Genomic DNA, 16,504 nt, shown 5'->3' on the forward strand with positions numbered 1-16,504 from the left:
TGAATGTCTCCTAAATCAAGTGCAGTGTGAAAACGAAAATCAAATATTTTATGTTTAGATGAGTCACTGCTATTAATCTCCTGTATCTGGATTCTTCTGGGAGTTGAACTCCACTATCTTATCCCAGCGTATTTCTGTGACCGTATGTAAATCAGCGGAATCGAACGGCGGGTCGGACTGCTTCACATCTCCCTCCGTGAGTCAAAGTTCAGATACCAACATGCCAACACATGCAAGCTGGCTTCAGCTGACACCATCAGCACCCTTGGAGCCCTCCTTCTCCTCTCCATGCTTATAGCAAGGCTAAACCAGCAATCTCCATCAGCTGTTTTACGCCAAATTATTTAGCTGTTGAATTACTTACAATTTCTGAAGCAAAACCACTACAGCATCCTACACAAACGTACAGATTTCACTCGGCAAGGAGTGCGATCGGATGCTACCCACTGGCAGCCACAGCTGCCTGCTGCCTAAACTGAACCGGAAAAACCCAGAGAACCTGGAAGTTGGGCTCTTCCATGGGCCTTCCCAAAATATTTCAGGACACTTAAGCCAGAAGCACCCGCCTTCACACACAATCAGGACATTAGCCGTGAGAAGGGTGAAGGCAATTCTCAAAGCAAAAGGCAGACAACACGAAACGAAAGGATGAACAAGTGAAAAAAGAGGGAGTGAGGCTGGGAGAATCTCTGCTCTTCTGAAAACGGAGGCGAAGGCTGCACGACTTCCCTGTTAGGGGCGTGCGGAGCAACTCCTCCTCACCAAAACCAACGGCTGCACCTCCGGGCATCCCATCAAACGACGTTTCCGAGCTTCACTTGGCATTTTTATCTGCGAACTTTTGTTACATGTAGAAAAATATATCGATATCCTAGCAATTCTATTAATAACGATTCGCAGTCAAGGAAGGCTAAATATGTACCATTTGGAAACGGTGACAAAACGCTGCTATTGTTTGTAAGCGAGTACTACTTCCCGCTTAGTTGCAGCAGCAACAAAGAGACAGGCTTATTACTTCAGGATGACAGTTTCAAAAATACGAGCGTTGGGAGAATACAGCGCACACAGACATCTGTGAGATGAGCAGAGTCGCAGCACAAATGCAGAAACAAGCTCCAAGTACAGAAGGGCAAAGAAAAGATTCCTTCAGGACGTCACGGTCACAGCTGTGAATTTCTGAGGAATTCCACGCCGCAAAGCCCGAGGCTTCCTGTCAGCTCGCCATTTTTACAGACTCTACCTTCTCGCTCATTCTCTGCCTGAAACGGTCTCACAACAGATCAGTCTCCTCAAATTCCAATTTTGCTGCCCCGAAGTATCGCAATGCTTGGACTTCCCACTGGGAAGCGGCGAGGTTTGACCCCCGCAGGGATATGCCACTGGGGAGGCTGCCCTGCACCGCCTTGTTGCAGTGGGTTCATCTGTCAAATGGGTAAAAAAATAACATCCAGCTCAGGTGAATAACGGTGCAATCCATGTCCGCAGAGGCTCTCGGCACAGCCCGCAGCCAGCACCGAGGCTCTCCGGCCAATTCAGCCGACGGAACGCGAAGACTTTGCAGGAGCCGGGCTTAGGGCTGGCACGTGAGGTGCACTAAGGTCAATAAAACACACGCACCCCATCGTCTTTCAGTGTATTTTGCCTTTCCTTCCCCACAAAATTTTTCATGAAAGCTTTAATAGTGCAGTCATCCATATAGAAATAACTGATCTTTTAAAAAATTCTTCGTTCTGATGCCCTCCAGCCAAGAACCAAGCGCAGCATGTCACTTCTGATAGTATCTATTACTGCTCCGAAGACTTTTGTGGTTTCCTAGTAGCGCTTGTTCACACCCGGCTAAATCAATAAGCAATTTCCCCCCACGCATGGAACATACAGGGGCTGCGACGGGAACCAGACGGCATATTCTATCTGCAATTGAGTTTAGCATTTTACAAAAAATAATAAGAAGAATAAACAGAATGAATTTTACAGACAGGAAAAACCCACCCTTTGCTCAGTGCCTCGTGCTACACACCGCAACAATAATAAAACCAATAGTAAGACTGGAGTAAAGAGGTAGTGGAGGATCAGAGCACTAGCACCGTGCTCTGCCTTGCAAGCCCAGAACCTCCAAGGACCAGCAACAGCCCATTGCACAAACTTAGGGCCCAAGTTCTGGAAGCTCCAATGTTTGAAGTGAGTCTCCAAGCCCTCTAAAACCAGACTCAACTTCTTATTAGATGTGCTCAAGGGAACGTTCGTGTTAATGACTTAGAATCCGTGTAAACATCACTTTTTAGATCAGATTTAAACGTTTTTATTAAGTGTTAAGGAAAAAGAGATTTGTTCAATTTGGTGTAGAAGCGAGCAGGAACTTTAAGGGTGAAAGGAGGGAGAAAATAGCAGTGAGCGCAGTGATGCGGGGAGGGTTGGAGCACGCTGTTCCCCAGCTCGGGGACAAGGTCACACTAACACAGGGATATTTTTAATGGTTCCAGAGCGGCCCCGCTCCTCGAGAGCCTGGAGCACACGGAGTGAGCTCAGCTTTGTCTCCACTTGCCCGCACAGACCTGCACTTGACAGAATTGAGGGCCAATTTGATTACAATTTGCAGGTATTTTTCCAGGCTGTTTGGAGAGTCGGGCACTGGAGCAGAGAGAGTGTACGGCATCTGGAACAGAGCGGGTCAAACCACAAATTATCGCTATGAATGGAGGAAAAATGTGATCAAACTTGTCATGGATAAAGTGAGTTTTTTTCCTGGAAAATTTAAAATAGCTTTTAAAAAACGAGAAGGGAAACATCACTTCAAACCACCTCTAAAAAGGAAAAAAAAGGGGCAGCAGCAGAGCAGCAGCAGCCTTTGCTAAGGATCCTTACTCTAAAGAAATCTGGTGAGTTCAAGGACCTTCCTTGAAGGAATCAGCTGAGGCTCAAAGGGAGGTAGAGAGACATGCCAAACAGAAAGGAGGGGAAAAGAGGAAAGAAATGCTTCGGATGATAAAACATCAAATAAATGAAGAAGCTGAAATCAAAATACAAGGAGATCAGCACTGACTCACTGGGAGGGAGACAGGTGGCAAGCACAGCTCCTCCCGCTCTGTTTGATATTCACGCCGCTGTCTGATTCAAAGGTGACGATGAAATAGTCCCAAGCAAACGCTTCTAAACGGCAACAAAGCAAACGTTGCACCCACATAATTAGCAATCAACACAAGGAGAAAGGGAAAATATTTAAGTGCAAAAGAACATTGCAGTGCTGGGAACCAAAGCCACAGCCTGATGCACAGGGAGGTCTGGCCATAAACCCCGGCCTGCAGTGAGATCACAACGTATAAATACCGATTCAGTAAACATAAGCAGAGAGAAAAGGTGAATTGGTTTTTGCTTTTCCTGGTTTTTGAAAGCTCTGTAAGAACTCTGGAATTCAAAGAACCCATTGTGCACGCTGCCTGGAAGGACCCTATGCACAGCCCCCCACAGCTACTCACAGGGGGGCAGTGTCCAGCGACAGCACAAGGGGAAATGCGTTTAAACTGAAGGAGAACAGGTTTAGATTGGATCTTAGGAAGAAATTCTTCAGGGCGAAGGTGGCAAGACCCCGGAATAGATTGCCCAGAGAGGCTGTGGTGCCTGGGGATGTTGGAGCCCTTGAGCAACCTGGGCTGGTTGAGGGGATCAGCGAGGTTGGATCAGATGATCCCTAAGGTCCCTTCCAATCCAAGACATTCGATGATTCTATGATTGTGGGGAATAACTCCTTCACTTGAATCATTTCTGTCACCGAAGGAAACACCATGGACAAAGAGAGCCTTTCGACTACACCTACAGCCTTTCAAACCACACAACTCCTGTGTCTGGGAAGTCCTGGGTGATGAAGAATGTCCAAAATGAGACCTCTAGACCTGAGCTGACTTTTCAAAACGCCGTCTCCCAACCTGGGAACAGGCCCCAGAGTCTTTACGTTTAATCTCGGGATCAAATATGAACAATTATAAATTACGTTTTGTTCACTGAATGTTTCAACCCAGTTTCCCTGAATCAGTGAACTGCCGTTCCTGTGAAGCGCCGTTACTTTTCTGAGGTTCTTTATTTGCTTTATGACTACAGCTCATCTGAGCCTGCGTCGGATCTTGCATGTATTTGTAAATAGCTTATCAAGAATTAATAAATAATTAATATGCACTCTAAGAAATCATCAGAAATCACATGTGACCTCTTATTTATGTGCTTATCCTGTTTAAAAATTCATCAATGATTAACTAGTACTTTTTAAACCTCTTACAAAACGCACACACAGTGACTAATTAATTGCTGTACTAAGTTTGAAATCTGGCTAATCCAGACCCTGTCTCACCTGCTCACCCAGCAGAGAATCAAAATCACAACCAACAGAGGCAACATCAATTCCAGTCCCTTGGCTATCACAGAAGAACTAAGCAGGCTGGACCTTGTTCTCAAAAGCTAATAAAATAAATGTTTGGGAGCTAATCATAAATAGAAGAAGGTTAATCAATTCCTCAGGTTGGCGAAGCTTTGTGCACATTGGGAATCTTAATATATTCAACAAAAGCAGCAAAGAAAATGCCCATAGATTTTGTTTTCAAATAAAAATCTCTAATAATTCAAAATCGCCAGTGGCTTGCTTCCTTTTTTGATCTGCACAATTTGTGTTCCGACTGCAAAAACACACAAACCGCCTTCGTTTCCCCGTTTCAATTTTGTGTGTGACATTGATGTGGCTTTTTAAGCCAGAAGCCTAACGTATGATTTAAAGGCTCTGGGAAAGAAAATGATAATGCTGGGGAAAGAAAATGGATCAGAAATTTACATTAAAATAATGCAATTCCGCTGCGCTGCAGAAAACTACTGGGACAAGGAGCACCTGAGTAGCTGTAAGTAACTCTCTGTTGTATCTGAATATAGTACAGACATTTTAACAGAACTAAACAGGCATGTGCTAAAGCCACACCACGACAAAGCAGACCACTTCAGACCCGCTTTCATGCCAGGAACAAAACAGACTCGGTAGGAGTCCCCTAAGGCTCCAGACAACCCTTCTTTCTTTCATGCCCCAGTAGCCAAAGCCCCAACCTTATTCTCGAAGCCACCAGGCAGGAAGAGCCAAAGGCAATCCTCCCCAGCGGAGCCGCGGAGTAAGGAGATGGGAGGGCAAAGACGACGAGACAGGAGGCATTTTTCAGAGCTTCAAGGATTGGTTTCAACACTCAAACTCTAATGAAAAGTCAACATGACCTCGTTTCCCTTCTCATGACAGTTTGGGATGAAAAAATCTCTCCCAGCTCACACCATAAATGAAGAACCTTGGGGCCTTTAGCCAGGTGGATCACCTCGCTTTCCAAGTACACAGGGAGGAAGAACATCCTCCAGTCTTGGAAAGAAAGGTGGAGGCGTCTGTCTAGAAGCTCTCTCCTATATATTCTTGACTCTTATTTAAATTTTGTCAGTCAGCAGGACAGATCTCTGTACTCAGGAGTTCAAGTAAGTGGTGTGGTTTCTTTCTAGAATGGGAAGAGTAAGGAGGATCCAGAGTAGCAGACTAAGATCTACCCAGCCTTAGGTTCTTCCACAAATTAGAGCTGCAAACAGCGCGCAGATCTCCCTTAAAGGGGAGCGATGGCTATTGCCTAACGGGATTACGCGTAGTTCAAGCCCGAGGATGCTCTCACTAACATCATTCCTACCTCATTCTCACACACGTGGGGCAGAGCTGCTCGGAAGCTAGGCAAGATCAAAAGTTGAGTAGAAAGCTTTGTACAAATCCTGGTCAACGTCAGTGCTTGTCCCATTCTTTCCCAGCAGAGCAAAGGCTGCCTCGCGGGGGCGACAGAGGAAAACCATGTTACCAACACCGAGGCTTCCCTTTCCACCAGATCTTGGATGAGACTGGCCGCTATGGACGGAAATAACATTATTACTAGTGTTAGTCTTAGGACTTGTTCTGCGTGTCGTGACGTGTGTGTGTCCACCCAGACGCTCAGCCCCCTCAGCGCTCCTGAATACACACTCTGTTAAATTGAATGGATAATGATGACCCCAAAACTTATTCCTCTCATCTTCCCATCATGTGAGAAGCGCACGGTAATTAACCAGCCTTTAAGAATGGCACTGTTGATTATTTCAGGACAATCAAATAATAGAGATAAATGGAGTCTGAATGGGAAGGGTGGTGTCAGACTTACAGTTTAAACAATAGCTATTTTGCCTGCCATTCATGCCAAATTACTGCAGGAGGGGGGAAAGAAAAACTATTTATAACCTGTCAGTCTCAAGAAACCACAATTATGATGATTTAATTAACACATGGAGAGGTTTCAGGCAATCACATCCTTCTAAATTTAAGAAGTAGCACATTTCAGGCCCAGGATGATTTAGAACATTAACAAATGCTAGTTGAACCAGGGCAGGAATTTGATGGCCTTGTTGGTTCCTTTTAAAGCATCCATCAAGGCACAAAGATAATCCAAATGGATGTGTTAGTGAAAGATGAGAGCAGTGAAGAATCATCTGGGGTTTCAGAGGCCATCGCACAGAAGGAGAAGCTGATTTTTAATGAGAACTGAGTTTAAAAACGAGCAAAACCACACAACGCAAGTCTATTCATCAAAGACACTCTATGCATTGGAGAAGTCTGGAAAAAAGGTAAGTTAGGGTGTAAGCAAGGCACTGAGGGGGGAGACTGACCTTCCCATGGAGAATTGGAAGCTTTTACTCAGCACTCAAGAGGTCCTTCCTTGGCCTGATGCCCTGGAGTCAGTTTTAACACGTGCACGGCGCAGTCGCAGGACATGAGGTGGCTTTTCACTGACCGAGAGGCGGGATCATCCAACAAACAACTCAAGGTCAAAGGTTTCTTAAAACTTGGATTGCAGCACCCACTGGTCAATTCCTTGTATCCTGCAAGTACATCACCCTTCATGTCTCCAAGGAACCTTCACGGCAAAGAGGCGTTGCATCACCCCACCATCCATGGGACGGGAAAGGCAAAGTTAGGATAATGCTACTTACTGGATGAGTTTTGAGACCTTCAGATAAAAAGTACTGTGCAAAAAAGCCCTTGCTTTCCTGTCACACAAAGGATAATAAATGACAAAGGGAAGCTCCAGCCTCCTCGTAATTTTCTGTAGGAACTTGCCCCCTGCCAGACTCACAGCCTCGGACCACCAAGCTCTTAGGAAAGACTCTCTGGTTTGTGAGCATCCATGAACTTCTCCCGTTGTTGCCAATCACATTTAAATATTGCTAAAGAACCACATGAAAAATTAAAAATGGCTTGTGTGTATCAATCCGTACTTGCACTAAGAAATAAAGGAGGAGATTTTGCTGCAGGTCTAACACACCCCAGATGGTGAGAGATTACAGATGAGCGGCATTTTCTGGCCCTTGTCCCCTTGCCCATCCCTGCAGGTGGAACAATTCCCATTCAAGTGCCCCCGACACCAGTCCAAGCCATCCAGCTGCCAGGAAGAGCTTCCTATTTCCTAGTGACTCAAAAAGGCAAAGGCAAAACAAATCCATCAGGCCAAGAAGCCAATAAAGTAACACCCTCTCATACCATCCCTTGGCTGCCTGCTCTTGGCTTCTAACAAAGCTGGAATTTCACACCTGGGAACAGAGAAGACAACTCCCAGGAAATCCCTCTGAATCGATCCAGCCCTCTTTTTGTGTAGATGGAGAGATCTACAAGCAATCTAAGCTTATTTGGCTGCACAACAGGCAGATGTGATAAAAGCTGATTAGTGTCAAAACTGTTTACTGCCGCAGCCCATCTGTGTTCACTCCTAAAATACCTGGCTTGAAATGACCGAATACCAGCACGTTAGCGGTGCCATAAACACAAATCACGCAGGAATTTCTCGTGTCCAAATCTTTACAGCACAGATAGCAGGACCGCGGGCTGCGCGCTCCCGTCTGCCAAGCAGCTCCCGCTGGAAAAGCGGGAAAACCTCCTGAACGTAACAGGGCGAGCATCGCGCCGGCGGCATCACACCTGCACAGAGCTCTTGGTCCTCACTGGGACGTGGAGGCCTCTTCCACCAGGGGCAAACTGTCTACTCAAGGAGTACGTGGCCAGGAGCATCGTCGTCAAGAGGCAGAGTAAAGCAGCAGGGGCACGGCTCGGGTTATTTCCAGCACCCAGTCGGGCTCCGAGAGCTCCGTGCTCCAACAGCGGTGACGGCTGCGTATCGGTCTTAACATCAAAAACCAGGTCAACTCTATTATTCTGGAGGAGAGGCTGAGGAACGTTTTCAGCAGTGGGATCCTTAGTAATAAGACTGTTTGTGCGCGGTTATATTTTTTATTTTTTGTTAAAAACCCCCACACAAATGGAGAGATTCAACGGATTTCTTCGCTTTTTCTGTTAGCATTCTCCCTGCTGGCATGAGCTACATAATGGACTAAAATTGATTTTTTTTTTCTTCTCCTTAAAATACTGGCAGCACATCACAGAGTTTGAGCAAAGGCAGAAGAAGGGGTGAGAGAAAGGAAAAGAGAGATGGAGAGGGCAATCTGCATCTGTCACAATTCCAGCCATGCAGGAAACCTTCACAGAGCCAGTGCTAGGATTAGAATAGAAATACGAGTGTTTTCTTTTTGTGTACAAAGCTTTTACAATGCAGCAACCTCTCCATTTGAGAAGCTCTCACCGTGCGTAACTCAAACCATGAAGTTTCTAGAAAGCAGCAAAATCAGAGGAGGTAGAAAAAGAGGTGATGAGAAGGCAGGGAGCAGGATGGTCCAGCAGTTCCCCTTCTGGCTGGATGTTACACTTAAGATTATGAACCCTGAGTGCAGCACCAGGGTTTGATCAATTAACTTCAACCTCTGGGTGAGACCTGCCTGAACTATGGGTAGGAAAGTTCCAAGCCCAAGTAGAAATCCAGGAGACACGGGTTCAGCTTCTCCCTTAGTCTGTGCTAGCTCAGAGCAAATTGCCTGCAAGGTGTCAGCAGCACCTGGATCGCAGGAGCACGTTTCAGCCCAGTTCATCTCCCACCCAGGCACCTGACTAAGGACTGAGTAAGACTTTCAGAAGAGCTCAGCATCCTTCCGCAGCTCCCTTTTCAGATTTACAACCAGTCTCTCAATTGCTGCTGATGCGCAGCTGGCTGAGCTCTGCCGGAAACACAGCCAGTCATTTGGGTAATATCTTTGGGAAATCTCACGCTCGACAAGTGCTGAGCCCAGGAAAACTTGCCCCTGTGCATTTATTGCTACATCCTAGTGCTGCTGGAGCACAACTCTCTCTGCCGACATCATCCGTGCACTGACCAAGAGCAACGCTAACGAAGGCTCTGAATGGCAACAGACACAAATTTCTTCCTTTGGTCCTAATCCCAACAGCATTTCTAAAATTCACCTTCTCAAAGCTGGTCTTCTGCCTAAAAGACTTCACTTCTGAGCCACTCCTGACATATTTCTTCCAGATACACCGCGCTAAGGAAAAGTGCCATCGGCTTGGCCTTACCCTCCCAAGACACTGAGCTTAGGACAGTTTCATCAGACTGATTCACCCGTCAGTTTATGACTCAAGCAAGAATTTAAGGTCCATGTATAATCATGGAGAGGTGGAGAAAAAAGAGACAGAGAAGGAGCTGTAGCACAGAAGGATACGGAAAAGCCAATTTGACAATGTCCATCCTACCGTGTTGCAAAACAGAGTCACCAGAAAGATAAGATCACTTGTCTTAAAAACAAACAAACAAACAAACAAAATAAACAAACAAAAAAAAAAATAAAAACTCCCCTAAAAAAATCTGCCAAATCATCGATTTCTCTCACGGGGCACACTTATCCCCTGGGTAGCCCTTCCAAAGTCAAGTTACAGAACCACTAATGCCTTTACAGAACCAGAACCTCAGACTAAACAGTACCTGGGCCGTGGAGGTTATTTTGTCTTTTCCTTTTTGCACCTTGTTCAAAACATCACGGTAATGGTCTTTAATAAAAAACCCAACAGTGGCATAGCAACATATTCCTTGTAAATTAGGCTCAAGAAGGGGAGGTGAACAGCAGCTCACCGAGTCTGCGTATGTCGCGTTCCTTTACCGATCTAGCTCTGCCCACTGGCAAGAGGGGAGGAAGCAGAACTCAAAGGGAACAGAATTCTGAGTGACTGACCTCAGCATGTGTGAGTACAAGTGACAACTGCCCTGGTTTTCCCTCCAAGGGAAAGCACGGGAGCATCACGGCGGAGTCGTGCTCGCCTGCGAACAGGTGGGCTGGTTTGTCAGGCGCTGGGGCAGGGCTACACGTTGAGGAGCGAGAGTGTAAAACGTAACCTCACAGGGCCCGTGTCAGTCGTCTCCCAAAGGGCTTCGCATCAGCCGTGCTCGGCTAACACAGAGATGCTGTTCACTTGTTTGGTCGCTTGTTTTGTAGCTGCCAGCCTGAGAAACCGGGGACAAACAACCTCCCAGCACAAAGGAGGAAACATTTTTTGCAGCAATGTTCCTTCTCCCCTTACACCTTCACAGTGCTCATATACAGATAGATTGCGTGTGTTAGGTACGAAATGCATAACATTACAGCTTGGTTTATGAAATTGCTTTTTATGGCTCCCAGATCTTCAGCAAATGTACAAATGAACGCAAAAGAGAGGGGGAATAAGATGCACGGGCACAAAGCAAAGCAAATCCGAAAATGAGATAGCAGCAGTCTGCTAGCTGGATGGCGAGAGCCAAAATCATAAGCATCCAGTTATTTTAGAAACCCTTGCAACAGACTAAACAGAATATCACAGGCCAGGTGTCAGTGATTATAATCCCACCGATGCCAAGAGAGTTGCTCCCATTTACAGCATTCCTGACTTTGACGCTCTCTCTGTAGTGCAAGAAACAATTCATAAAGCGCTGACTTGAAAACGCAGCCCTACAAACCGTACCTGCAACTCCCCAAGGCAGGGCAGCTCTCGTAAGCTTGCGGTGCTTTGGTGCACGCTGGAAACCTCACCGAGCTGCCAACAGCCACCACCAGCCCTCCCGCCCACGTGCGCAGCTGCTGTGAGAAAAAGAACCTGCATAAATACCCAAGCGTGTCAGTTCAAGGCTGGTCCTGCCATGGAAGACAAGCGGTTTGTGGACGAGCGGAGGTGAACGCTTCTGAAACCAAACTCGCCACTGGGAACACAACGGGCACGCTCACACGGCCGCAGGTCACGCTCCAAAACCAGCCGCCACCACCCAACTACCAGCACCAGCGCACGCTCAGGCGTAACCTTCCCAGGTCAGAACGGAGCTAAGCCACTGTTTCTCTCTGGAAAGATCATTTTTGGACACCTCAGCAGCTTGTCTCGCTTGGACAAACCCATAGTTTTCCCACAAGTACGTATATCTGGGTAAATTAGCAAATAACGAGATGTTCCGTTCTCTTTCATGTCCCCGAAACCTTTCCACCGCTGAAGACGCTACAAGAATTCTTTTTTTCTCACCATTTTTAAGTTCTGTACAGTGCATATCTATCCTTTTACAAGTGGAACCTTGTAGCTATGGAGACGAAGAATGTTAAATCCAAGCCGAAGATAGTATTTCAGTGGGGGCTTATGGTTGCTACATGTGCCTTCAAAGATCTGCTGCTTTCTGTCTCCTGAGGCTTCTGTACTCACAGCCAACGCACACTAAAGCCTCAAGTGAACACAGAGCGCACTTGCTACCAGCCACAGCCTGGGCCAGCGCTGTCCTGCCCTGCACAGCCTCACTGGTCTGCACGTAACCCAAAACACCACAGACAACACCAGCAACAGCCCGAGTCCTGCAGAGCTGTGCAACCTGAGCGGAGGAGAGGAGGAACAAAATTGTTCTGGTCCTGTGACAGCACCTGGAAACCAGAGAGCTGGGGTCCTCTGGTGTTTAGTGCTGTGTGTGACAATCGTGAGGACGTCAACGGGAAGAAATCACGCCACACTGACCTTCTGTTACTAGACCTGGTAGGACTCATCAACTTTTTACTTGTCAGCCACGCTCCGAATCGGCCGAATTTCAGTCTCCCAAACAACATCACGTATTCCCTGTCTTCACGATCCAAATTCTGCTGCAGATTACAGTTTCTCTACATGGACTGTCCCTTCTGGCATGCAGATTCAGCTGTCTTCTGTATCATCGTGGTGCAAATTGAACAGCATTTTATTCCAGCTAATTAAACTTCAGCGGTGTTAAACTTGAGCATGAGGAGAAGACAGCCTTTCAGGTCAAATTACTGCTCCCTGCGACAGCCAGTGAAAATGCAAAGTAACTCTGTTAGCCTCACTTACTTTCTACTTGTGCTGCTAACAGGAAAAAAACCAAACAACCCGCACACCTTGATTCACGATACTGGTAGAAATGACACAGGTATGGCAGGTGGTTTTCTTTTTGAACACAACACTGCTCCAGAGGAAGTAGCCCTGAAATAGACCCTTTTTTTTCCTTCCCCTTAGCTCTGTAGCCCAAAATCAGCTAGGGATTTCAGGTGCCACATGTGAAACATCTCGAAGACGCTCTATTGCCAGAAAGCAAAAATAACCACTTTTAAATAAATCAGGATCCTGGAACTGCATCACGCTCATCTTTAACTCACCTTTCATACTGCCTGGCTGTCAAAGACATTGGTCAAAATCTACGACAACCAACCCAAGGGGCAGACACGGACGTGACTACATTTCCACAGCACATCCAGCACTCTCAGGTAGGACACCCAGAGGCAAGGAAGCAAAAATCAACCACGGTGCTCTAATACCACGTCACGTGCAGGATTTAGGAACAGGATTTAGTTCTGAAATGGAACTATGCAAATCCTCCCTAGCCAGTATAAATAACCAGTGGCATTCAGAAGTAAAAGCATTTCTTACATACACATTAAATGGAGTCATTGACATTAGAGCGTTGGAAAAAAAAAAAAAAAAGGTATTTTCTTGCCAAAGCTGCACAACAGACAAAACAAGCACTAAGAGTTTTTCATATCTGTATTTCCCGTGTTTGCTGAATCAAAATTGTAACACGGCCTTAAGCAGGTCAAACTATTCACTCCAGTGGAGCTGTCTCTAAAGCCAAACCTTGACAGATCACTAAATTGAAATTAAAGCCCAAGAATCAATCCTTCCCAACCCAAATTCCTGCAAACGTCCTGTTTGACTTGGGGCTTGCACAGGGCTCAGGTTCAACGAGCCAGCAAGGCAGCCTGGGTGTTCCTGCGCCTGCAGGAAAACAAGTGCCTAACTCAGGCTGTGCTGCAGCCCTCTTGTTCCCTGGTTTACTCCTGAAACAGATAGAAAATGCAGAAAATCTTTGGTCCTGTCTTTAAACAGGCCATAAACCTCTCCAGATTTAACGTGTGTCTGGAGCAAAGAGGTTTCCGTATGTATTTTTAAACCAGAAAAGCTTCTCAAACACCCCTGTTTCTGCCAGAGCATTAAAAATGGGACCCTCTTATAACCACTGCTAATAAAACGGGTGCCAACAGGAGGAGAATCACACTGCAGATGCCTTTATGACAGCTGCTCACCTCGACATATTCAAAACAACCACCATCACTTCCCTGCCTGTTATTTAAGGAGATAACCCTTCATCCCGAGCCAACCCCGAAAGCAAAAAAAACATCAACTCATTAATGTTTCCAGCGTTTAGAGACACCTCAAGAGCTTCAAACATTTACCTCTCCTTCCCAGCAGCTGAAATGGTTTTAGGAGGATCAGGGTTCATACCTCACATTCCCTGGAGCCAGAGATGGTATACGTGCAGGGCCCAGATCCATTGACCGATACATCCATGGTCTCAGAGTTTGTTGGCTTGTAGTCCACGTAATACTCCTGTAAAGGGGAGTTCATTTGCCTTTCCGACTCTCGGGCCTTTTTCCTGCGCCTCTTCATGAGCGAGTGCTGCTGGAGCTGCTTCATGCTGGCTGGGTAGCGCTTCCACGACACGTAGATAACCAACAAAATCATGGCCACGGAAAGAAAGAGGGCCACGCTCCCAGCGATTATTTTGTGAAAGGAAACGTGCTCGTACTCCAGTTCCACGCCAGGCGTCGGGACATCGGCGGAAGGGCTCGGCATAACAGACGTCGGCTGATTGCTTTCGAGTTTGGAAACGGTGGGTTTGGGGATGAAGACAGGTCTCTGGGGGGTTTTGGGTGCCTGGTACGATCTTTCGGTAACCACCACTTGGATTTCGGCGCAGATATTATACGTTTCCACAGCATCGCTCACTTTTTCGCCCTGGATATGCTTAGGGCCTGCACATATCATCGTGCTTTCTTTATTTCCCTTGAAATTCTTAAGCCAAGTAAACAGAGGGCAGATGCTTCGAGTACATTCCCACATATTTCCGGACAGAGTGATGGAGATGAGCGAGATCCACGTGTTGATGGTCTCCTGAGAGATGTTGGTGAGTTTGTTGGAATCCAGGTTCAGCTTTTGCAGGTTGGGGAGGCACTGGAAGGTCCCAGGCTCTATCCCTGTAATGTTGTTTCCTGATAAATCCAAGTTGTGCAAGGAACTCCAAGTCCACGTCAACCCTTGGCTAATAGACCGGATCCTATTCCACTGCAAATAAATCGAGCGAAGGTTGAAGAGGCGTGGAAAATGGGCAAAATTGATCTTAGAAAACTGGTTGTGCTCCAAGTGGAGCTCTGTCAACTTCAAAAGGCCAGCGAAAGCATTACGGGATAAGCTCCGCAGCCGGTTGTAGCCCAAATCCAGAAAGTCGAGGTTTCGGCAGTCTTGGAAAATTCGGATCGGCACGGTTTTCAGCGAGTTCGAGCGCAAATGCAAGATCAGGAGTTTGCGCAGGCCCTTGAACTGCTCCGACTGCAACACCTGCAACTTGTTGTACGAGAGGTCCAGATTGCGGAGGTTGGGGACCGGGTGAAACGTTTTGTTGTGCAGATGGGTAATTTTGTTGGAGCTTAGAATTAATTCCTTCAGCCTGCGGATCCCCTGAAACGCATCCTCATCCACGGAGCTGATGTAATTATGGTCAAGATAAAGCCATATGAGCTGATTCAGGCCCGCAAACTGATTTGATTTAAGCTTCTGAATGCTGTTGTAGCGTAACGATAAGCCTTGAGACCCGCCAGAAATGTTCTGAGGGATGTCTCTGAAGGCGTGCGACTCGCAGTACACAATCTTGCCGTCACATCTGCAGTTCTTGGGGCAAGCTCGCTGAGCCCCCGCCAGCACCACCACCAGCACCATAGGAAGGAGCACGAACACCACGCTCATGCCTCTCAGCTGCTTAATTAAATGGAAACCTGCAATATTAAAAAGAAAGCAAACGGGCATTGTAAAGCTATTAAAACAAATCGCCGACAGCTCACTGACGTCAATGGGGTTTCTAATGCAGCGTTAGTGAAGCGGGGGAGTTTGAAGGCAACCTGTTTGCCTCCTGGCTTGCACCTTTTTTGTGTGTAAATGCCTGTTCCTCTGAGTTTCTGGCTTGCCATCTCTCCTACCCGCACCATCACCAGTGCTACTCCTGTTATTCAATTACTTGTGTGTGATTTATGATCCCTCAGAAGGACCAAGAGCCTGTTCTCTCTTCGCTTTTCTCCTGTACATCATCTCTCAATGTAGCTGGTATTTCCTTATCACTAGATGCCGAGGTTTTAACAATAAACATATTTGTCAAGTCACTGTGCTGAATGCTCCACAGTGCTGGAAAGGAAATGAGCCAGAGCTCCCGGTATTTACGTGCTGCTAAATGTGCTCCTTCAGAAAAGCAGCCGCAAGTCCAATTCCTCCAAAAATTACTGCAAAAAGTGAGAAATCTGCTTAGCATCAAGTTTAATCCATCTTTCAAATGTGTATTTATTGTAAAATTAGACAGCAAGGAAAGGCTCCACTTTTTGCCCTGGGTGACTTGTTTTTAAGAGCAGGTTTACTCATTATTTTTATGTACCTCAAATATATAAAGAGATGCACAGAAACAAATTCAGTCTTACAGAGAAGGATACCATGTAATGCCAGTATGGGATCCCAACACCAAGATAATGGGAGAAGACCTATTTCTTTAAAATGAAACATAGTCTTAACACACATTAATTTTAAGTTACCTCCACATCAGTAAATACCTATGCATTTATTTTTTTGTATATATGTATGCTCTATGAAAACACACACACAGACACTTCCATAAAAATCTTGCCTTAGGAGCAGCAAAACACAGAAAGTTTAAAGGGGTATATTTCTATTTCAACTCCCCTCTCTCCTCCACAGCTCAACTGATTTTAAGATTTTGCATCCGAGATGTGAGATTTGTCATACAGTAGCGATGCTGTTACGTGAGGACACGCACATTTTCCACATTTTTTGAATAATTATGAAAGACGGTGGAGGGGTTGTCAGAAAAGCCAACATACATAGGCAGGCTTCCCTTAGCCTGGAATAATTTTAGGACTGGTGCCTCTGTCCAGAGTTGCAGTCTTGCTGAGAATTAAAATGCATTCTTCCAACAGGAAATATTTTAAGGGCTAGCATCTCCTCAACAAATAATTACTTTATTATTTGTCACACACGCAAAACCAACCC

General features: G+C 46.2%; 1 protein-coding gene across 1 annotated transcript; it reads right to left on the reverse strand.

Annotated features, from left to right (window-relative positions):
* Positions 1 to 2,467: 2,467 nt before the first annotated feature.
* Positions 2,468 to 15,206, reverse strand: LRRTM4 (leucine rich repeat transmembrane neuronal 4). The gene is made up of 3 exons (XM_009867359.1): positions 13,682 to 15,206; positions 8,488 to 8,520; positions 2,468 to 2,653 (listed from the first exon to the last, which is right to left on the reverse strand). Exons 1-3 carry the CDS (start codon positions 15,197 to 15,199, stop codon positions 2,468 to 2,470), a joined length of 1,737 nt encoding a protein of 578 aa, XP_009865661.1. The 5' UTR covers positions 15,200 to 15,206.
* Positions 15,207 to 16,504: the final 1,298 nt, after the last annotated feature.

The sequence above is a fragment of the Apaloderma vittatum genome, unplaced genomic scaffold, assembly GCF_000703405.1.
Source record: "Apaloderma vittatum isolate BGI_N311 unplaced genomic scaffold, ASM70340v1 scaffold2704, whole genome shotgun sequence".
In the NCBI taxonomy this organism is placed as follows: domain Eukaryota; kingdom Metazoa; phylum Chordata; class Aves; order Trogoniformes; family Trogonidae; genus Apaloderma; species Apaloderma vittatum.